Source organism: Plasmodium cynomolgi, chromosome 4 (genome assembly GCF_000321355.1).
Source record: "Plasmodium cynomolgi strain B DNA, chromosome 4, whole genome shotgun sequence".
NCBI lineage: Eukaryota > Apicomplexa > Aconoidasida > Haemosporida > Plasmodiidae > Plasmodium > Plasmodium cynomolgi.
In genome coordinates this window covers 561034-578769 of record NC_020408.1, presented here as the reverse complement: position 1 = coordinate 578769, position 17736 = coordinate 561034, and the positions used below count along the sequence as shown (strand labels likewise).

Below are 17736 nucleotides of genomic sequence, written 5' to 3'. Positions count from 1 at the left end.
TGTCACCCCTTTTTCCATTTTGGCGACTATTCATCCGATTGTATGCATCCGTCTAGATGATTCGAAGCTGTGGAGGAAGATTCCATGCAGCTCCCCCTTCTCTATCTATCTCTCTCTCTCTCCCCTTTTTTTTTTTGTGTACATATGAGAGATGAGCATCCGATTGGCCTCTGCTTTGATTTGAAGTTCGAGGTGGCTCCTCGGGTAGACGTCCCCCCTGACGTTGTCCTTCATCCGTTGTCATTCATCCTTCGTCATTCATTGTTTGTTGATAACTCTTTGTTGATCACTGTCCGCTTTGCACTGCCCACTTCGCACTGCCCACTTCGCACTGCTCGCTTCTTCACAAAAAAAAATCGTTGCGCAGGTGTATACTGGGCAGGCAATATTTTCTCTCCTTGCGTTTCATTTATTATAAGATTTGACACATTAAACCGTTGAGCAAAAATTGACGAGAGGGTTATTTCCCTTCGAGCTGTCTTCACCCGACATGCGGCAATCCTCCCTTGCTGCTCTCAACGCAGTGACCTTCGAAGAGGAGTGTTCAAACGGTGGCCTTCAAACGGTGGCCTTCAAACGGTGGTCTTCGAGCAGTGGTGTTCGCTTTCCGCTCCCCCCATGTGGCACTTAAAAAAGCTTGACATCAAAGGAGTTGCCACAGGAACACTTGGAGAGATTTTGAATATTTTCGATGACGAATTTCTTCGCAATGAGATTATTGGTGTAGTCTATTTTGGAGTTCCTGAGAATTTCTGCTGCCCCTTTGTCAATCACTACGAGGCACTCTCTATTATAAACGACCAAGTCCTTCTCTTGTATGTTTGTTTTATCGATTAGGGAAAAGGAATACTGGAATCCTGAGCACCCCCCAGCTTCTACGGATACCTTTAACGCTTTTGAGTTTTTATACTTCAAATTTATTTGTTTCATTTTGTTGATTGCATCACTGGTGAGGTGGATAATTTGATTGGTCGTATTCGGTTTGGTATTTTCTTCCTTGGGGGTTGATCCATAGGGTATCTTCTTAATGAGGGCGCTCCGAAATTTGGGAGCGCGGTTGCCCTTTAACAGGTGGAACATTTTTCCCTCCAAGTTGGGTTGTGCAACCTGTTTGGCTTTACACAACTGAGGAGAGATGCATGTGTATGTGGGTTGATAACCTTGGCCATGTCCATTAGCCCTCTTCTATCTACTGCTCTACAACGGGGGTGGGGTGGGGGCGTCGATAAGCTTCTCTACTTTTTGCCGGCCTCAGTCGTAACGCTGATATGACTCCGCTTGGGGGACCTCGCAAGGGGAAGCGGCTCAGACGGTTTTAGCAAACGAAGCGGAAAATAAAAAAAAAAGAAAAAAAACAAAATAAAAAGAAGAAAATAAAAAAAAGAAAAAATAAAACGTCCCATTAAAATGTAACAAAATGGAGTGCCAACCCCCCTACGTTATGCTCACCGCATCAGTTGGTCGCTCGAGGCGTGCGTGACTGGCCGCGCCTACGGGGGGGGGGAACTTCGCAAAAGGGGTTAACCTGCGAACCCTCGCGAGAAAGGGCATGTTGCACGGCATTACGTCGCTAAGCACACATGCTCACATGCGCACATACATACATCGTGCGAGTAACAATTTTTTCAAATTCACCGGGGGATAGGAATAAAATTCGAAGAGGCGCGCGGCACATTTGAAGTTAAAGAAGGGCAGTTGGCAGTGACAGTGGCGGCGGCAAAGGCAGAGCCACAGGCAGGGGAAGATGCTCCCGACGTATCGGACGCTTCGGACGTTTCGGACGTATCGGACGCTTCGGGTGCTTCCCCAAACGGCCACTATGCTGTGATCATTTTCCTGGGCAATTTTTCCCTCGCGCAAAAATCGGGGGAAGAAAAATCGCGCCCTACATGCATGTCGTGGCTTCGGACAAGATGGCCAAAAAAAAATGCGGAAAAATGGGGAAAAAGCGGGAAAATGCCGCACGTCTGCTTCACTAAAGATAAGCGCCTGCATAAGAACGCGCTTCATTTTTTTCTCCACTTTTTTTCCCATTCATTAAACCAAATTGAGTGGAAATTTTATGAAGCGGATGAATAACCCCACAAAGGTGCAAACGTGTGTTTTTTCTTTTTTTTTTTTTTCCAGCCTTTTTTTCAACCCCTTTTTGTACATCCCCTCGGAAAGGTGTGTTGTTGGACAATTATGCCCATGTACGTGATACGCTTGTTCGCGCGGAACGGTTGGCCACCCCCATGGGGAGGGGGGAGGAGGAATTGCACAAATCAAATAAAAATTGAGCCGAGCGAGTGGATTACGACGAGGTAACATAAGTCGAAATGAAAATATAGAGGGCCAACTCTTAAGATAACCAAAAACGGCGCGTGAAAAAAATAAAAAATAAAATAACATAAAAAAAAAAGTAAAAAAAAAAAAAAACCAAAACAAACGTGTGCAAGTGTTCACACAATGAGTCTATTAAACAACAACACTGTGGGATGCCTCACGACAGCGCATGCTAATGTTAGTTTGTGGGTGTGAAGTGCGTCACGGGGCGCAAAAACAAGTGTGGACAATCGTTACGCGTGTGCAGTGGAGCAAAAATGGGTGCCGCGGTGATGGCAAAGGAAAAAGTTTTCTGACGGAAGGCCATCGGGGGCCTACATATTTCGCACGCGGGATAAGGAAATGAAGGTGTCGCGGATACGACATGGGGGGGGAAACGCGAAGGAACGAAAAACAAAATTGAACTGATTATTTGCCATGTCGAACAAAATGATCATTTTGTGGCATTTTTTTTTTTTTTTTTTTTCCCCTTTTTGGTGCTATCCCAACCGCGCTGCCACACACACAGTTGGGGAGAATCACCCTCCCTTATTACATGCCACAGTAAACACACTTATAGTTGTTAGCAAAGCGCATGAGACACATCCCAATGGACGTATAATGCTTGCACAGGTCAATATACTGATTGCAGTTGTTCCTGCAGGAGACGTCCGCTAGGGAATCCAGGGAGTAGGTCCGCAGGCAGGAGTGCTGCTCCTTGTACTCGTCTTTTCCTGCATAGGCGGGGTAGGGAGTGGTAATGGGTAAGGAGTGGCAATGCATAAGGAGTGGTAATGGATAGGGAGTGGTAATGGGTAAGGAGTGGCAATGCATAAGGAGTGGTAATGGATAGGGAGTGGTAATGGGTAAGGAGTGGTGAGAAGTCTTGCGGAGGGCGACGAATCGGTGAGGCGGGCCGGCCAAGCGGTGAAGTGCTCCACCGGCACACCGCTCTACCGCTCCACCGCTCCACCGCTCCACTGCTCCACTGCTCCACCGCTTCTCCCCTCAGGAGGCCTACTTTTCATGTAGATGATCCGGTTGAACTGCGTATCCCCAATATTTACCACGAGGGAGGTCTTGAAAACTTTTCTGCGGATTTTGCTGCCGCGGTTGTCACCCATGCCCTCGTTGCTGCGGTCCGTCTCGTTGTTGCGGTCCTCCTCGTTGCGGCGTGCCCCGTCCCTTCTATTATCCATGTAGGGGTAAACGTAGCCCTCCCTAAACGGATCAAAATCTTGCCAATTCCTATCATCGCCATCATATGTATCATTATTTTTAGAGTTATCAAATGGGTTATTATCTGCCTGACCATTTGGTCTGTCCTGTTCTTCACCCGAGTTGTATCTCCTGGACTGTCTCCTGTTTTGGTCCCTAGTGAACATGGAGTGGTCATACCTTATCCTGCTATCCGTAGATGCTAAATCTTTTGGAAGCGGTTTCGTAATTTTATTCCCATTCATTTGGAGCAGTAGAGGGAAGGCATTACATAATACTGCACCGTTACAGTCGGAAGGACCATACATATCAATTTTGAAATTTCCTCTGTCCCCCCAATGAGAGCCCCAACTGTTTCTGAGTAACCAATAAGAACTTCTTTCTCCTGATGGTTTTAAATAATCACCATACCCTATTAATGCCAAAGCATGATCAGGGGATGCTCTGTATTCACAGTTCATCATGACTTTCTCTCCATCATGATCAAAACTTAGCTTTTCGTTTACCTCCATGGATACGAACAAGGACCCCTGATCTATTATGTAGTCTTTAATTAAGCTAATAAGCTCATCAGTCCTTCCACTCCTTGCATACTCATGAAAGGAAATTTTGAAATACCCTCGGTAGAGATACCCATTCATAATTCTAGTCAATGGGTTCACCTGATCCCACATGTTATCCCATTGGGCGTTGGCTTCTGGGCATTCTGCTCCTTTTAATGGCTCGTTGTATGGGACGTCATACGAGGTAGGCAGCATTTTCGTTTTGTCTAACGTCTCTAAGTAGTATGAGAGATGTCCCCCTTCACTACAGATGTTATCGTTGTAGTGACCGAATGGGTTTTCTTGGAAGTTATCTGCGTTTTTGTTTTTGCAGAGCGTGACGTACTTCACGGAGGGTTCCGCGAATCCCAGACCCTTCCTGCATCTGAAGGCGGAGATCACTTGCGAGGAGGCGAAGGCCCAGCAGTTTCCGCTAAGAGGGGGGGGGTGCAGAAGGAGGCGTGAGTTGGGTTAGCCATCTACGAAGCAAAGTGTATGCGCAGCATAGGGTATGCGCAGCATAGGGTATGTGCAGCATAGTGTATACGAAGCATAGGGTATGCGCAGCATAGGGTATACGCAGCATAGTGTATGCGCAGCATAGTGCATACGCAGCATAGCGTCTACACAGCATAGCGTCTACACAGCATAGCGTCTACACAGCATAGCGTCTACACAGCGTAGCGTCTACACAGCGTAGTGCCCGCACCGCTCCCGACTTACCATATGCCCTGGTTGAGGACCCGGATGCTATTCTCGCACTCGTTGGGGTCGGAAAACCTGTCGCAGAACTGCCGGTTGCAGTTCGACTGGTAACTGTAAAGGGAGCTCTTCAGCGACTTCACCTCGTACGGCTTGAACAGCTTCCGCTCGGGTATGATGACCGAAGGCACATCATCGTTGTCCTTGTAGCCGGCCCTGTCCTTCGTCCACTCTTCTGGGGATTTCAAACACAAGGCTGGGTTCTTCAGCGAGTTAATAATATGTTCCATGTTGTTACTCTCCTTCATGTACATGCTAACGACCTTGTGAATGTGTTTTTCCACCTCCTCAGCATTTGCCTGGGTGTGCTTCTTTGCATTTTCGTAATTGTCATTAAAGTTAGAGTACAAACAGAGCTGCATTATTTTCTTATGGAATTCTTCATTTGTGTGTTCTGTTGCCGGCACTGCATTTTTCTGCTTCTCCAACGATAACTTTATCACCTCAGAAATGAGTTCGTCCACTCTGTCCTCCGTTAGGTAATCCTGTGTAGGGTGCGAACGGAATGAAGAGATATGCATGACTTCATTTATGCACAGAGGCGTGGCCATCTTTGAACTAAGAATGGTCATTCCAAATTCAACTCTTTCTTTCGCTCGTAATTTTTTTTTTTTTTTTTTGCACAGATGATCCCTTACATGATCTTTCATCTCCACAAAGGCTCCTTTGTCCCTGGAGGTCTGCAGGAAATTTTCTAAAAGGGGAAGACGAAAAAAGGTGCATGTGGTTTTGGTGGGGCGGTCCAAAAGAGGCATCAAGTTGTAGAGTGGTATGCTCACGGGATGGCCGCTGCGCTCATGTGGGTCTACACTCTAGTACAGAACGATGCAATCGAAAAAGTCATTCCCCTCGCGAACCTGTATGGTGAGTGCACGGCTGAATGTCGTAGTACTTCTCCTCGCATTGGATACACTTTGTTAAGTTACTAGTCCCTGATAAGAAGCAATTCCGTATGGCTGTGTGACATATTCTGCAGTGTAGCATACCGAAGCAGTTGACTATAATGTTAGACTTGACTGCGTTGGTGAGACAAGCAAAGAGGGGGGAGGGGGGAGGGGGAAGCATGTTTTCGGTTCGCAATTCACAGTTTGAGGTGTGCGCGTGGAGGATTAGGGTTCACGGTTCAGCGTTCATCGTTCAGTAGTGAACACAGAAGTTATGCACAACAAAGGGCACAGCACTGGTTTGCGTGAACAAATGGAGCTCATCAAACAGAGGGTGGGGGGAGAAGCAAACTGAAGGAATCCACACACATGTGTTCGTATGTGCTTGTGTGTGTGGACTCATGGTGAAGGGCAAGGCGCAGCGAAGGACGTAAAAACGCCTGCAGACTGTGGGGATCCTACCTCGCTTCACCAAATGGGCAACCAGGACGAGCAGGACGTACTGCGCAATCTGATTTATCTTCATTGTAGACAGGAGTGATAAACAGGTAAAGCTTTTTTTTTTTGTGTAATGTTTGGACTTGTCCTTTCTCGCTTCTGTTTCGATGCGGTGGTGGTTCTTTGTGCTAAGTGGGGGGGTCACGCGAAGCAAAAGGTTTCTGTTGGGTTGACGTGTCACGCGAAGCAAAAGATTTTTGGTTGGTTTGAAGTGTCACGCGGGTGTTAGTCAGAATTGGAAGAAGCGGTAAATATTGTTACCAAATTGCAAAGAAGTAGATTTTAAAAAGGAAAGAAACAAAAACGATAGAATAGACGCAACGAATAAAACAAACGTAATCGACACAACGAATAAAGCAAACTTAACGCAGCGAACTTAGCGTGGCAAACGTAACGTGGCAAACTTAACCACGCAGCTAATGCAACGAATTCAACAGACTGGCGTGCGGCCGTGCGGCTTTCTTTACAACCGCGAGGATGCTCCCCGTGCGTGCTCCCTTCAAGGAGGCCCTCGTTGCAGGAAGTGAATCGCGCAAGACGGGCACGTACACATGGGCATTCCTACACGCATGTGCAATCGCCACTCAGCTGTGCCTTTTCCGCTGTGCCTTTTTTTCCGCTGTGCCTTTTTTTCCGCTGTACCTTTTCCCCGTGTCCACATTAAAAGGGGGACATGCGTTACACAATTCTGCAGCCTCGTCAGCACATGCGTGAAAAGGTGAAGGAGGAGGAAGCTCCACTATCAATCGTGCGCGTGCAACCAACGGAATCAGAAAATGTTACTCCAATTAACATGATGTAGACACTCAAACATGCGTTACACACAAAGTTCACGTAATGAAGAATTTGCCTCAAGCAACAATTTTTTTTTTATTTTTTTTATTTTTTTTTTTTTTCTTCTGTTTTTTATATATATAATGTCAGCCCATTATTGGAAATAACTGTCTTGGTGTGAAAATGAATCACCCTCATGGGTTAACGGTTGGTCCAGAATTTTCATTTGGGGGAAGCCATGCACTGCGTGCAACGCGTTCGATTCGATCAACCACTTCGGCCATTTTTGAGCCTTTTTGCCAGCCACTCTTAGCAATTTTTAGCCATTTGGGGCCTATGTTTTTTTTTTTTTTTTTTTTTTTTTCCCATCTGCATGCAGCTCACAATTACGTCAGAACACCCAGAAGAAACATCATTCCTTGCAAGTTCCTGCCTCGTTGAGGAAAATAATTTCAAAACCTGTTCCCCTTACAATTTTAATTTTGCAGAAATGGGCATCCGAAAAATTCAAAAGTGGGGATGTCTTGAACGTCAAGACAAGACGCACACTCATCAGGTTAATTTTGCTGACTGCGCGGTTCCCATTTGGGAAAAAAAAAAAAAAAAAAAAAAAAATAAATGAATGAATGAATGAATAAATAAACTCCCAAGCAGGAGGATCTACACGTTAACCTTCACGTGATATGTACCCTTTCCATTGAGGACCTCCCCTGCAGTGTTCATTTGGTACCCCACCCCACCCTCCATTTATACACACAAATAACGGGACGGCACGTATCTATTCCAGATGTGCGCATGGGGATGCTGACATAACCGCGTCCTTGTCTGTTTCCATTTGTAAATACACACGCGGGGTAATCCCCCATCCCCTGACGCACGCTCAGTCGATGGGCTTGGAAACTGCAAAACGTGAGTTACAGCCAACTGTGTGTAATTTTCACGCCACATAAACCCTTCCCCATCTGAGCATCTCCTCCCAATTGGGAAAAAAAAAAAAAAAAAAAAAAAAAAAAACTTCTAACATGTGTAATGCGTGCTGCGGAAAGGTACACACTGGAGTAGCTCCTCGTTGGTATATTTACCCAAACATGGGGATGTTAAAAAAAAGGAAAATGGCGTTAGGCCCCCACATAGGCACATCAGCCGAAAATTAACATCAAAATGGAGCGACGCGAAAGAGCCAAACTCCGTAGACAGGGCTGCGCTTGGGAAGGCCACCTCCTCGATGTTCTCGAAGCCCCAGTAGTAGCGCCCTCTCCAGACAACAGGATTCGCAGCAACCGCAACAACCGCAACAACCGCAACAACCGCAACAACCGCAACAACCGCAACAACCACCAAGGTCACTTTCGAACCGCTCTACACGCTGCAAAAAAAGCAGTTACTTCCCGCATACATCTTAGTTAAGCAATAACCAGGGGAGTAGTGCCCCCTGCAGGAGGCCCAGTTCTTGAGGCAGAATTGGATGCACTCCTCGTGCCCCTTCTCGTCCTTGGCGTAGGTCCTGGAGCAGCTGTGCGAGCTTTCTATTTCGTTCAAACTGTCGTACCTCACGAATGCCCTCGTCATTTTGGTCTCCTTCACATATTTTAAAATGTGCATGACTGGGATTTTTTTCTCGCCCGAATTATCCACGGGGATGAGGGAGACTACACCTCCCACGCGCTGGCCCTCCTCAACCGTAACGTTCAGCGGCGTCACGCTCGGGGGTGAGGCAGCCGCAGTCGTTTGTGGAGCAGGTACACCGTTTTGTGGCGTATCTGCACCGTTTTGCGTCGCAATATCACCCGTTTGTGGAGTATCTGCACCGTTTTGCGTCGCAATATCACCCGTTTGTGGAGTATCTGCACCGGTTTGCGTCGCAATATCACCCGCTTGTGGAGTATCTGCACCGTTTTGCGTCGCAATCGCACCCGCTTGTGGAGCAACTACACCGCTTTCCTGCGCAACCGCACCCGTTTCTGGAGTAACTGCACCGCTTTCCTGCGCAACCGCACCCGTTTGTGACCCTACCGGAGGTACAATTCCTGCGTTGTCGCCCGCCGCGGCATTTACTTCGCTACCCACTGCTCCGGGTTGGGCCCCGTCTTGGGCGGCCCCCGGCGTGGGCGTTTCCGTCTGTCCAGTGACCACCGCCTGACCGTCAACTACGGAATCACCCCCCACCGCTTCTCCCCCCTTAGCATTCTCACAAAGCGTATTCGAATCATCACCTTTATCGTAACTAGAATAGAAGAGGTTGTATAAGAAATTCGGGACGTACTCGATAAAATAATTATAAAAGGGTCGGTCGTCCTTCTTTGGGACTTCTACGATTCCCAAATCTATCTTAAACACAACTGCCGTGTGAATGAAGTTCCGTTTACATCCGTCCGGACCATACATGTCAACTTTGAAGTTACCTTCATCTCCCCAGTAGTACCCCCAGCTGTTCCTGACTAGCCAATACGACCTCTTCTCACCATGCACATTGATATAATTTCCATAGCCAATAATGTTAGCAGCATGATCTGCATCGTTATGTCCACATAGGCTATGTACAACCTTACCATTAAAATCGTAATCGATAACGTTTTCTGTTTTTATATAGATAATGACGGATCCTTTGTTTTGAACCTCTCTCTTGAGGATATCTATGAAAAGATCGATATTGTTCTCAAATCGTTTACTTTCGTACGACACATATCCAAACGTTTGGAATAAATGATTGGGTCTCTTATGATACAACAGCTTGGTATTTCCCCATAGGTTTGTCCACTTGCTTCTTTTATTAGGACAGGAGTTACCCGCTTGGCTGTAGTTGTAAGGGAGATCCGATTCGAGTGGTAAAAATCCTGTGTCCTTAACAATTTGAAGAAATTCTGTAGGATTAGAACCCACGTTACATCTATCTTCTGGACTTCTCTTCGAGCAATTTGCTACAAATAAAGCAGAGCTTCGAAAGTGACCATATCCTCTCATACATCTAATCGTTTCTACATGTAACTTAGAGGCAAAAATCCAACACAATCCACAATCTCCTTGTTCCTCTACCTCAATATTTGAAATACAACTCGTTTTATCCTTCCATCTATCACAGTATTCATTGTTACAATATTTACTCTTTTTAAAATAAGGAGATTTAAATTTCATTTCACCTGGAATTTTATTCAAATCTATGACTCCATTTGTATCTTTATCAAATGCATCATCATCACAAGCATTTTTTTCCTTCTCAATTTCTTTGAGGAATTCTTCTGCTAGGTACTCTTTTGTGTTTTCTTCACTGTAGTAGGGGGTACCATCAGGTAGACTTAACCCCCTCTTGTTAATAATCCATTTGTCTATATCCTTGATACATATTGCTGCATTTCTCAATTTGTCTTGAAGTGTGACAACATTTTCTTCACTATGCATTCGTAACAGTCTGGTCAGATTTCTATACGTTTCTATTTCGTTTGCTAATTTGTGATTGTTAAGGGTGCCACTTGTATCTACCTCTTTTAGAAGTGTACAATAGTTGGCTAGCTCCTTCTTCAAATTTTCATCTACTTCTTCCAAGGTGATGAGTTCCTTCTTTTCATCATCCTTGTCTGACTTGTACACTGCCTTTAGTATTACGTCTATAGACTCGATCAGTTTATGATCTGCAGAGTGTGCTTGTTCCTCTTGTGCTTTAATCGGTGTATCTTTCTCGATCAATTCCTTTGCTTCCTTCGAGACGTACTTGAAGCACTCGCTGTTTTGGGCCATTTTTTTCTCCAACAGGGTGCAGTGGTAGCAGTGTTCGATGTCCAGGCTGCCACTGAGGAAGCAGTTCGTGGCTACCACGCTGCATTGGGCTGCGGGGAGCGATGCAGTGAGTGGAGAGATGGATGGAGTGAGTGGAGAGATGGATGGAGTGCGTAGATCGATCGATGCAATGCGTGCATGTTCGCCCGTTGCAATAACAGAGGATCATCTCCCCCATCCCGCACATCACCCCTACTTGATTGCGGACTCACCTGGCATGCTGCTGCCAATGTCGTAAAATTTACTCTCGATTATCTTCGACTTAGCGTTGGCCGAATGCACCTGCACGGAAGTGAACGGCCTATCCAGGGGAGGGAGTTTGTATTTCTTCACATCTTCCTGATTGCCTATAAGGGGAGAAAAAAGTGAAGACGCAAGCTGAGAGAGGAAGTCCGCGCCAGCAACAGAGTGATCACTTCCCCGCTCAGTACACCATGTGTTGTAAAAAAGGGAAGTGAATTCTCCTTCATTCTATCCTCCTCGCTGCTTCCCTTTTTTTTTTTGCCCCCTAACCTGGAGCTGCTCCTTCCCCAGTCACCTTCCATTTGACCGTTAAGATATCATCGCTGGTATGCACGACGAACTTAAAGTTATTGTTGGCTCCCTTTTTGCAGTCATTGATGAGGTTCCCTAAATCTATTGAGGTTATTGGTCCAAAGTTGGGCCTCAGCTGTATCTTATTCTCAGCTGCTACCGCATAAATCCATAGATGTGGCGATAGAAACACTCTAAAATGTGCCTTACACGAACCCGTAATTTTGATTCCATTAGAATGCTTCAATAGGGCTGATGTTATTTGTATGTTTTGTTCCGAAGTATCCTCGACTTGCACAGATGCTGCATCTGAAGATTCGGACTCGATGCCATTGGATTTTGCGTCTGCACTTGTGGGGGGGGAAGCTGTCTCTTCATTTGAGGAAGAGGAACCGATCCCGTTCTCACTCGAACTGGACGACGGCTCTGTATCTTGGGAGGTTTGCCCAGGGACTGACAGCGATGGGTTTCCAGCACCTGCGTCTGGAACCCCTCCTTGGGGGGAACTCCCTGTATGGAGTTGATCACCCACATTGGACTCAGGAGGCCCATCCCCTGCACAGTGTGTTACGTGCGTGCCCAGGGCCACACCTGCGAGGAATGAATCCAAAAAAAAAAAAAAAATACATACATATATATATATATACATATGATGAGTGTATGTGCATACGTGCGCATGTCTGTACATAAGGAAAGTGTGTGTGTGTGGGGAGGGCAATTTTACAAGGCAGCCATTTGAGCGCCCAGTGTGGCATCCGCACCGCCGCAACGCCGAAGCGGAGAGTCACACGCTCATCTCATTTTGTGCAATGGTTTAATCCCTTTTTTTTTTTTTTCCCCCATTACATATTGTTAAAAGGAAGCAAAGGCGAGAAACCATTTCGTCGTACTCCTTTCAAGCTAGATTCGTTGAGACTTCACATACACAGAAATGCATGCTCTGCTTGATTCCCCAGTTACACACTTGGTTTGACTTGTATGCAAAATAGCTGGCGTGTGTTTCTGCTCGGGGGAAAAAGGGTGTGTGTGCGCCTCTTGGCTCGTTCGTCCTGATCTGGTTGCAATATGGGAGCAGTAATGTTCCACTTTTGCTACTCGTACTTGGCTGCTATTATTATTACTATTATTATTATTTTTATTATTATTATTTATTTTTTTTTTTTTCCCTGCCGTGTGTACTGTTGCCTGTTCAAGTTCGGTTCGCCAAAAGAAACGTTCTGTAACTTTTTTTTTTTTTTTTCCCACCCCGTGCACTAGCGTTCTCACGAGTTCAACGCTCCGCGGTGACGCTCCAATTATCCAAGAAAAATGCTACTTGGTCGGCTCCCTCCCCAATGGGGAAAATAGTTTACACCATTATATTAAAGCAGAACCGATCGAGGATGCGCTCTTCACCAGAATAGAGCGGTATGCCACCCCCATCCCCGTTTTTTTCACCCCCCTTGCAATGTGTAACGCGCACATATGCACACTACTGAGGGAGTGCACGCCAAATTGGGGCTCTGTATTTTGTTTGACTTTTCCGATGTGCGTTCTCTCCCCTGCGAAGGGGAAGCGGCACATTAGGTGACTCATCTACATCGACACCCTGGAAGGATATAAAAAATTAACTCATTTTTTGTTTCATCACAAGGGAGTTTTCCTTCTTCTCCCCCCGCTTAAGCAGAGACGACCGAAGTGTGAGTGGGGTTAAACGCCACCCGGGAGGAAAGCCCAACGCGCGGGTAAACGCTCAAAAAGGGTGAAACCAATTCAAGCTTACTAGCACGTAAGCGTGCATATATAAATAACTACGTTGTCTCTATGTTTATCAAAATGAAACGTCACGAGGGAGAAAAATTACTTTCAAGTGTGAAAAAAAAAAAAAAAAAAATTACAAGTATCCTTTCGAAGGAACGCTAATTAAAAATACGCTTATGTTTACTAAAAAAAAAAAAAAAAGTCGGAAAATGGGAAGCCGCGAAAAAGGGACAGGTTCACAACTTGGAGCTGCGTTTCTGCGTCCCCACCTCACACGTAGCAGAAGTAGCAGTTGCCGCCACTGTACAACTTGGCTAGGCAATACCCAGGAGAGTAGTGGTTCTTGCAGCTATTCCAGTTTTCCTCACAGAAGAGTTTGCATTCGTCCTTCCTGTCTGGGTTCTTCGAATGAGCCCTTGCGCAGCTGTGGTCATTTTGCGTCTCGCTTATATTTTCATACTTTACCAATCCTCGCACAATTTTGGACTTGTCAATATGCTTCAGCACGTGTAGGATTTGAATTTTTTTCTCTGCGGATGGGCTCGGCTTGGCACTTTGGGGAGGTAGGCTGGAACGCGCACCAGAAGCTGCCCCCGAAGAGGCACCTCCTGTGGCACCGCCTTCATCTTGGCCTGAAATTTGCTTCCTTTTCGAGCCCTTCTTCGACTTGGAGCCCTTGCCCTTTCCCTTGCCACTTCCACTGCCACTACCACTACCACTACCACCGTCGTCGTTGCTTCGGTCCTTCTGGAAGACGATCTTCTTCTCGCCATCCGCCTCATCATCGTAGTTGTTAAAGTAGAGACTGTGAAAAAAGTCCGAGTTGTGTTTGGGGAAGTAGGTACGGTTCAGGTCCACGTCCTTATTAGGGATATCAATAGCACCCAAGTTCACCTTAAAAACGACAGCAGAGTGAATGAAATTATATTTGCATTCCTTTGGTCCAAGCATGTCCACTTTGAACGTTCCTTCATTGCCCCAGTAGTACCCCCAGCTATTCCTAATAATCCAGTAGGACCTCTTCTCTCCTTTCCTATTGATATAGTTTCCATACCCCACGATGTTAGCTGCATGGTCAGGTATTTTATGACCACACATGTTCTGTACCCCTGTGCCGTTAAAATCATATCCAATTACGCCCTTCGTTTTGATATAAATAATCACGGATCCTTTATTTTGCACCTCCCGTTTTATTAGGTCTATGAATATGTGCATGTTATCCCTAAAGTGCAGACTTACATAGGAGATGAATCCTTTGTAACTCATGAGATGGCCATACAATTTATGAAAGAGTAACTTGCTATTTCCCCATAGGTTGATCCAATTCTCCTTGGGCTTGGGACATTGATTCATGACATTTTTGTGCAGATAGGGGTGATCAGCTTCAAGGGGCAAGAATCCTGTGTCCTGCACAATTTTGAGGAACTCTAATGGGGTGGATCCGACTGTACATATCTCTTTTGGGTTCCTTTTTGAGCAGTTTGCTACGTACATAGCGGAACTGCGGAAGTGCCCATACCCCCTCATGCATCTGATCGTTTCTAAGTGTAACTTAGAAGCAAAAATCCAACACAGTCCACAATTTCCTTGATCTTCCACTTCGATATTCGAAAAGCAACTCGTTTTATCCTTCCACCTATCACAGTATTCATAATTGCAGTATTTGCTATTTTTAAAATAAGGAGATCTTAATTTTAATTCCTTTCCCGCTTTGACCAAATCGATGGTGCCATCATCATCCTTTCTGTACATGTCCTGATCGAGTAGTATATTTTCCTCTACCTGTTTTTCCTCCTCATCTTTGTCCACTTGAGTAGTAGGAGTCCCCTCAAATGATGACATTTCCTCTCCCTCCGGAAGCAATAATCCTCGTTTGTTATTAATCCATTCATCTACATTCTTCAAGCATATTGCCGTGTTGCGTAGCTTATCCTGCAATGTGATGATATTCTCGTTGGGGTGCATACTAAGCAGTCTAATCATGTTATTAAATATATCGACCTCATTTCCTAAATCGCAATTTTCTAGAGTACCCTTATCGTCCATTTCTTTTAGAAGTTTGCAATAGTTTAGGAGCTCTGCCTTCAAAACGTCATCGAAGTCTTCCATACTGATCAGCACCTTCTTTTTATTCTGTGCATCCACTTTGTAGATATTTTTTAGGATGATATCGATTGCCTCGGTGAGTTCGTACTCCTTCGGACTCAGCTCGTCTTGCCCCTTCACTTTTGCATTATTGTGCTTGTCTTGCAAGTCCTTCGATATGTAGTTGAAGCACTCGTTGGAGGTCGGGTCTCCGTTCTGAACCAGCAGCGTGCACTGGTAGCACTTGTCGATATTTATGTTTCCGTTTAGGAAGCAGTCCGTTGCGATGGAGTTGCACTTCTCTGCGCAGTGTGGGTAGGCGGTGTGGGTAAGCGGTGTGGGTAAGCGGCGTGGATAGGCGGCGCGGATAGGCGGCGCGGATAGGCCGTTTGAGCAGGCGCGCCTCATGACGGCACCTCCCCTCGCACGGGGAACTCACCCGGAATGTCCGCGCCCAGGGCGTAGTTTTTGCTCTCGATAAGCCCCGCCTTCACGTCCGCCGTGTACACCTGTATCGAGGTGAACGGGCGCTCCAGCTGCGGGATTTTGAACTTTCGCACGTCCGCCTTGGTGGTGTCCTCTGCAAAGGGGGTCAGGTAGAAGTGCAGGTCGGCTGTATGAGGGAAGCGCACCAGCGTGATGCACCTGCGTGAGGCACACAAGAGGTGCACAGGTGGAACGCGGTGCGCGAGCGAGCAATCTTAAAAAGGAGCATCCAATGCGCGTTCAATTTGTCTCTCTTTGGGGGGAAGTGCTTCAAACACGCATGCTATGATGCGCTACGGCACCACCACTGATGCGGTATGAACACCTCCCCTGATGCGCTACGGACACCGCTGCCCCGAGTAAGTTACCCGAGTGATCCTCTGCTGAAGATGGAAGCACCTTCCACTTGAGCGTCAATATATTATCCTTCAAGTAAAGAATCAGCTTGAAGTTCTTCCCCTCCTCACATTTATTCACCATGTCATCGGAGTATTCAAAATCTATCCTGGTGTTATCATCGAACAGGGACTCTATCTGAATAATGGAGCTCTTTGTTAAGGCATAGATTAGTATGTGCGGTACTAGGTATACCCTAAAGTAGGATCCACACGAACCTGTCACTTTCACTCCATTGTAATTTTTTAATAAGGCTGATTCTACTTGTTGTGGGCCTTCAAGGGGGTCATTCGATTTGGCTGTATTTCCTCCAAAAAAGTCTACTGCTGTTTGGTGGTCTTGCGGTGTTACTCCAGGGGAGGATGATTTGGTCTGTTGAAGCCCCTGTGAAGGAATAAGTGTGTGCTCTGCTTTCTTGTCACTGGAGCTGTTGCTCCCTCCAGGAGCGTTATTGCTCGATGCGGGAGAGTCACCTGTTGTTGTTCCCACTTGGTCTGTACTGCCTGCACTTTCATTCTGAGAAGATCCCCCGCCTTCTAAATTGGGGGGCATACTAAACGATATAGTTTTGGTTGGAAAGGCTGTCTCATCATTATTGGATCCATCACTTGGAGGATTGTTGTTCGAAGGAGGGGAGAGGTTACTACTCCCTCCACTTGTTCCTTTGTTACCCTCCTGGGTTACATTGTCTACTTTATTCGTTTCGCATATGGTGAGATTTGTACTAGTCAAAATGGCTGCTTGAAAAAGGAAAAAAAAAAAAAAGGATGGGGGTAGGGAAAAAAGGGGGTTTCATGTTGGCTAGCCCAAATTGGCTGCTTCCCTACACATAGGCTTCATTCGTGAATACACCTCTGTGTACGATTATGTGACCAACAGCATGCACTTGTCACACATCGAACTTTTATTTTGGAGAAAATTTCTGGCCACACAACTTTCGATAAGATCGAACAACATGTACAACATGCAGTGACATCCAACCAACGTGTTTGCTATAGCAGCTTTTGATCATTTCCCTCCTCAAGTACCTATAATGAGAATGAGCGCCACGGGTCGTTTTATCATTTTGCTCGACTGCCAACTTGCTCAGGTGTGGTGTAGGATTTGTTTTAAACCTTTTTTGTGTGACCTTTTTTATGAGGCCTTTTTTGTGTGGCCTTTTTTGTCAGGCCTTTTTTGCCAGGCCTTTTTTGTTAGGCCTTTTTTGTTAGGCCTTCTTGTGTGGCCTTTTTTATGAGGCCTTTTTTTTAGTGAAGCCTTCTCTGTTCCTCCCTGCTTCCTACGAGTTCGTTTACTACTGCTATTTTATTTATTTTATTATTATTTATTTTTATTTTTTTATTTATTTTTTCTCTTTCCGTACGCGTATTCCATTTCCCCGCTTCTTTTTCTTTACATCCCTGTGCCAATCGAAAGTGGCAAACTTTATTCTGAATAGTTTTGCTAGTGAGTGTGCTATTGATTGTGCTAGTGATTATGCTAGCGATGATGCTAGTGATGATGCTAGTGATGATGCTAGTGATGATGCTAGTGATGATGCTAGTGATGATGCTAGTGATTATGCTAGCGATTTTTTTTTTGTTTTTTTTTTGCTTTATTTTCTCCTTTTATCTATTCTAATAGTCACCATTCTAAAGAAAAACGTTACTTTCGACGATCGACACAAAGGGAGAAAAAATTTTTTTTTTTTTTTTAGGTGGTGCTTTAACATTACCTAGGAGAGTGGCATTCATTAATGTGTA

General features: G+C 45.6%; 4 protein-coding genes across 4 annotated transcripts; all 4 read right to left on the bottom strand.

Moving 5' to 3' along the window:
• Positions 1-627: 627 nt before the first annotated feature.
• PCYB_042320 (iron-sulfur cluster assembly accessory protein) lies at positions 628-1080 on the bottom strand (the record flags this gene model as incomplete). The annotated part of the gene is made up of 1 exon (XM_004225381.1): positions 628-1080. One exon carries the CDS (start codon positions 1078-1080, stop codon positions 628-630), a length of 453 nt encoding a protein of 150 aa, XP_004225429.1.
• A 1776-nt stretch (positions 1081-2856) lies between these two features.
• Positions 2857-6236, bottom strand: PCYB_042310 (serine-repeat antigen; the record flags this gene model as incomplete). The annotated part of the gene is made up of 6 exons (XM_004225380.1): positions 2857-3038; positions 3326-4497; positions 4788-5311; positions 5465-5520; positions 5684-5842; positions 6173-6236. The coding sequence occupies 6 exons, from the start codon at positions 6234-6236 to the stop codon at positions 2857-2859; spliced, it is 2157 nt and encodes a 718-aa protein (XP_004225428.1).
• Positions 6237-8341: 2105 nt separating this feature from the next.
• PCYB_042300 (serine-repeat antigen) lies at positions 8342-12167 on the bottom strand (the record flags this gene model as incomplete). Its single annotated transcript, XM_004225379.1, has 4 exons — positions 8342-10803; positions 10966-11100; positions 11267-11878; positions 12134-12167. 4 exons carry the CDS (start codon positions 12165-12167, stop codon positions 8342-8344), a joined length of 3243 nt encoding a protein of 1080 aa, XP_004225427.1.
• Positions 12168-13297: 1130 nt separating this feature from the next.
• Positions 13298-17059, bottom strand: PCYB_042290 (serine-repeat antigen; the record flags this gene model as incomplete). Its single annotated transcript, XM_004225378.1, has 4 exons — positions 13298-15414; positions 15552-15692; positions 15967-16731; positions 17023-17059. The coding sequence occupies 4 exons, from the start codon at positions 17057-17059 to the stop codon at positions 13298-13300; spliced, it is 3060 nt and encodes a 1019-aa protein (XP_004225426.1).
• Between the last annotated feature and the right edge of the window lie 677 nt (positions 17060-17736).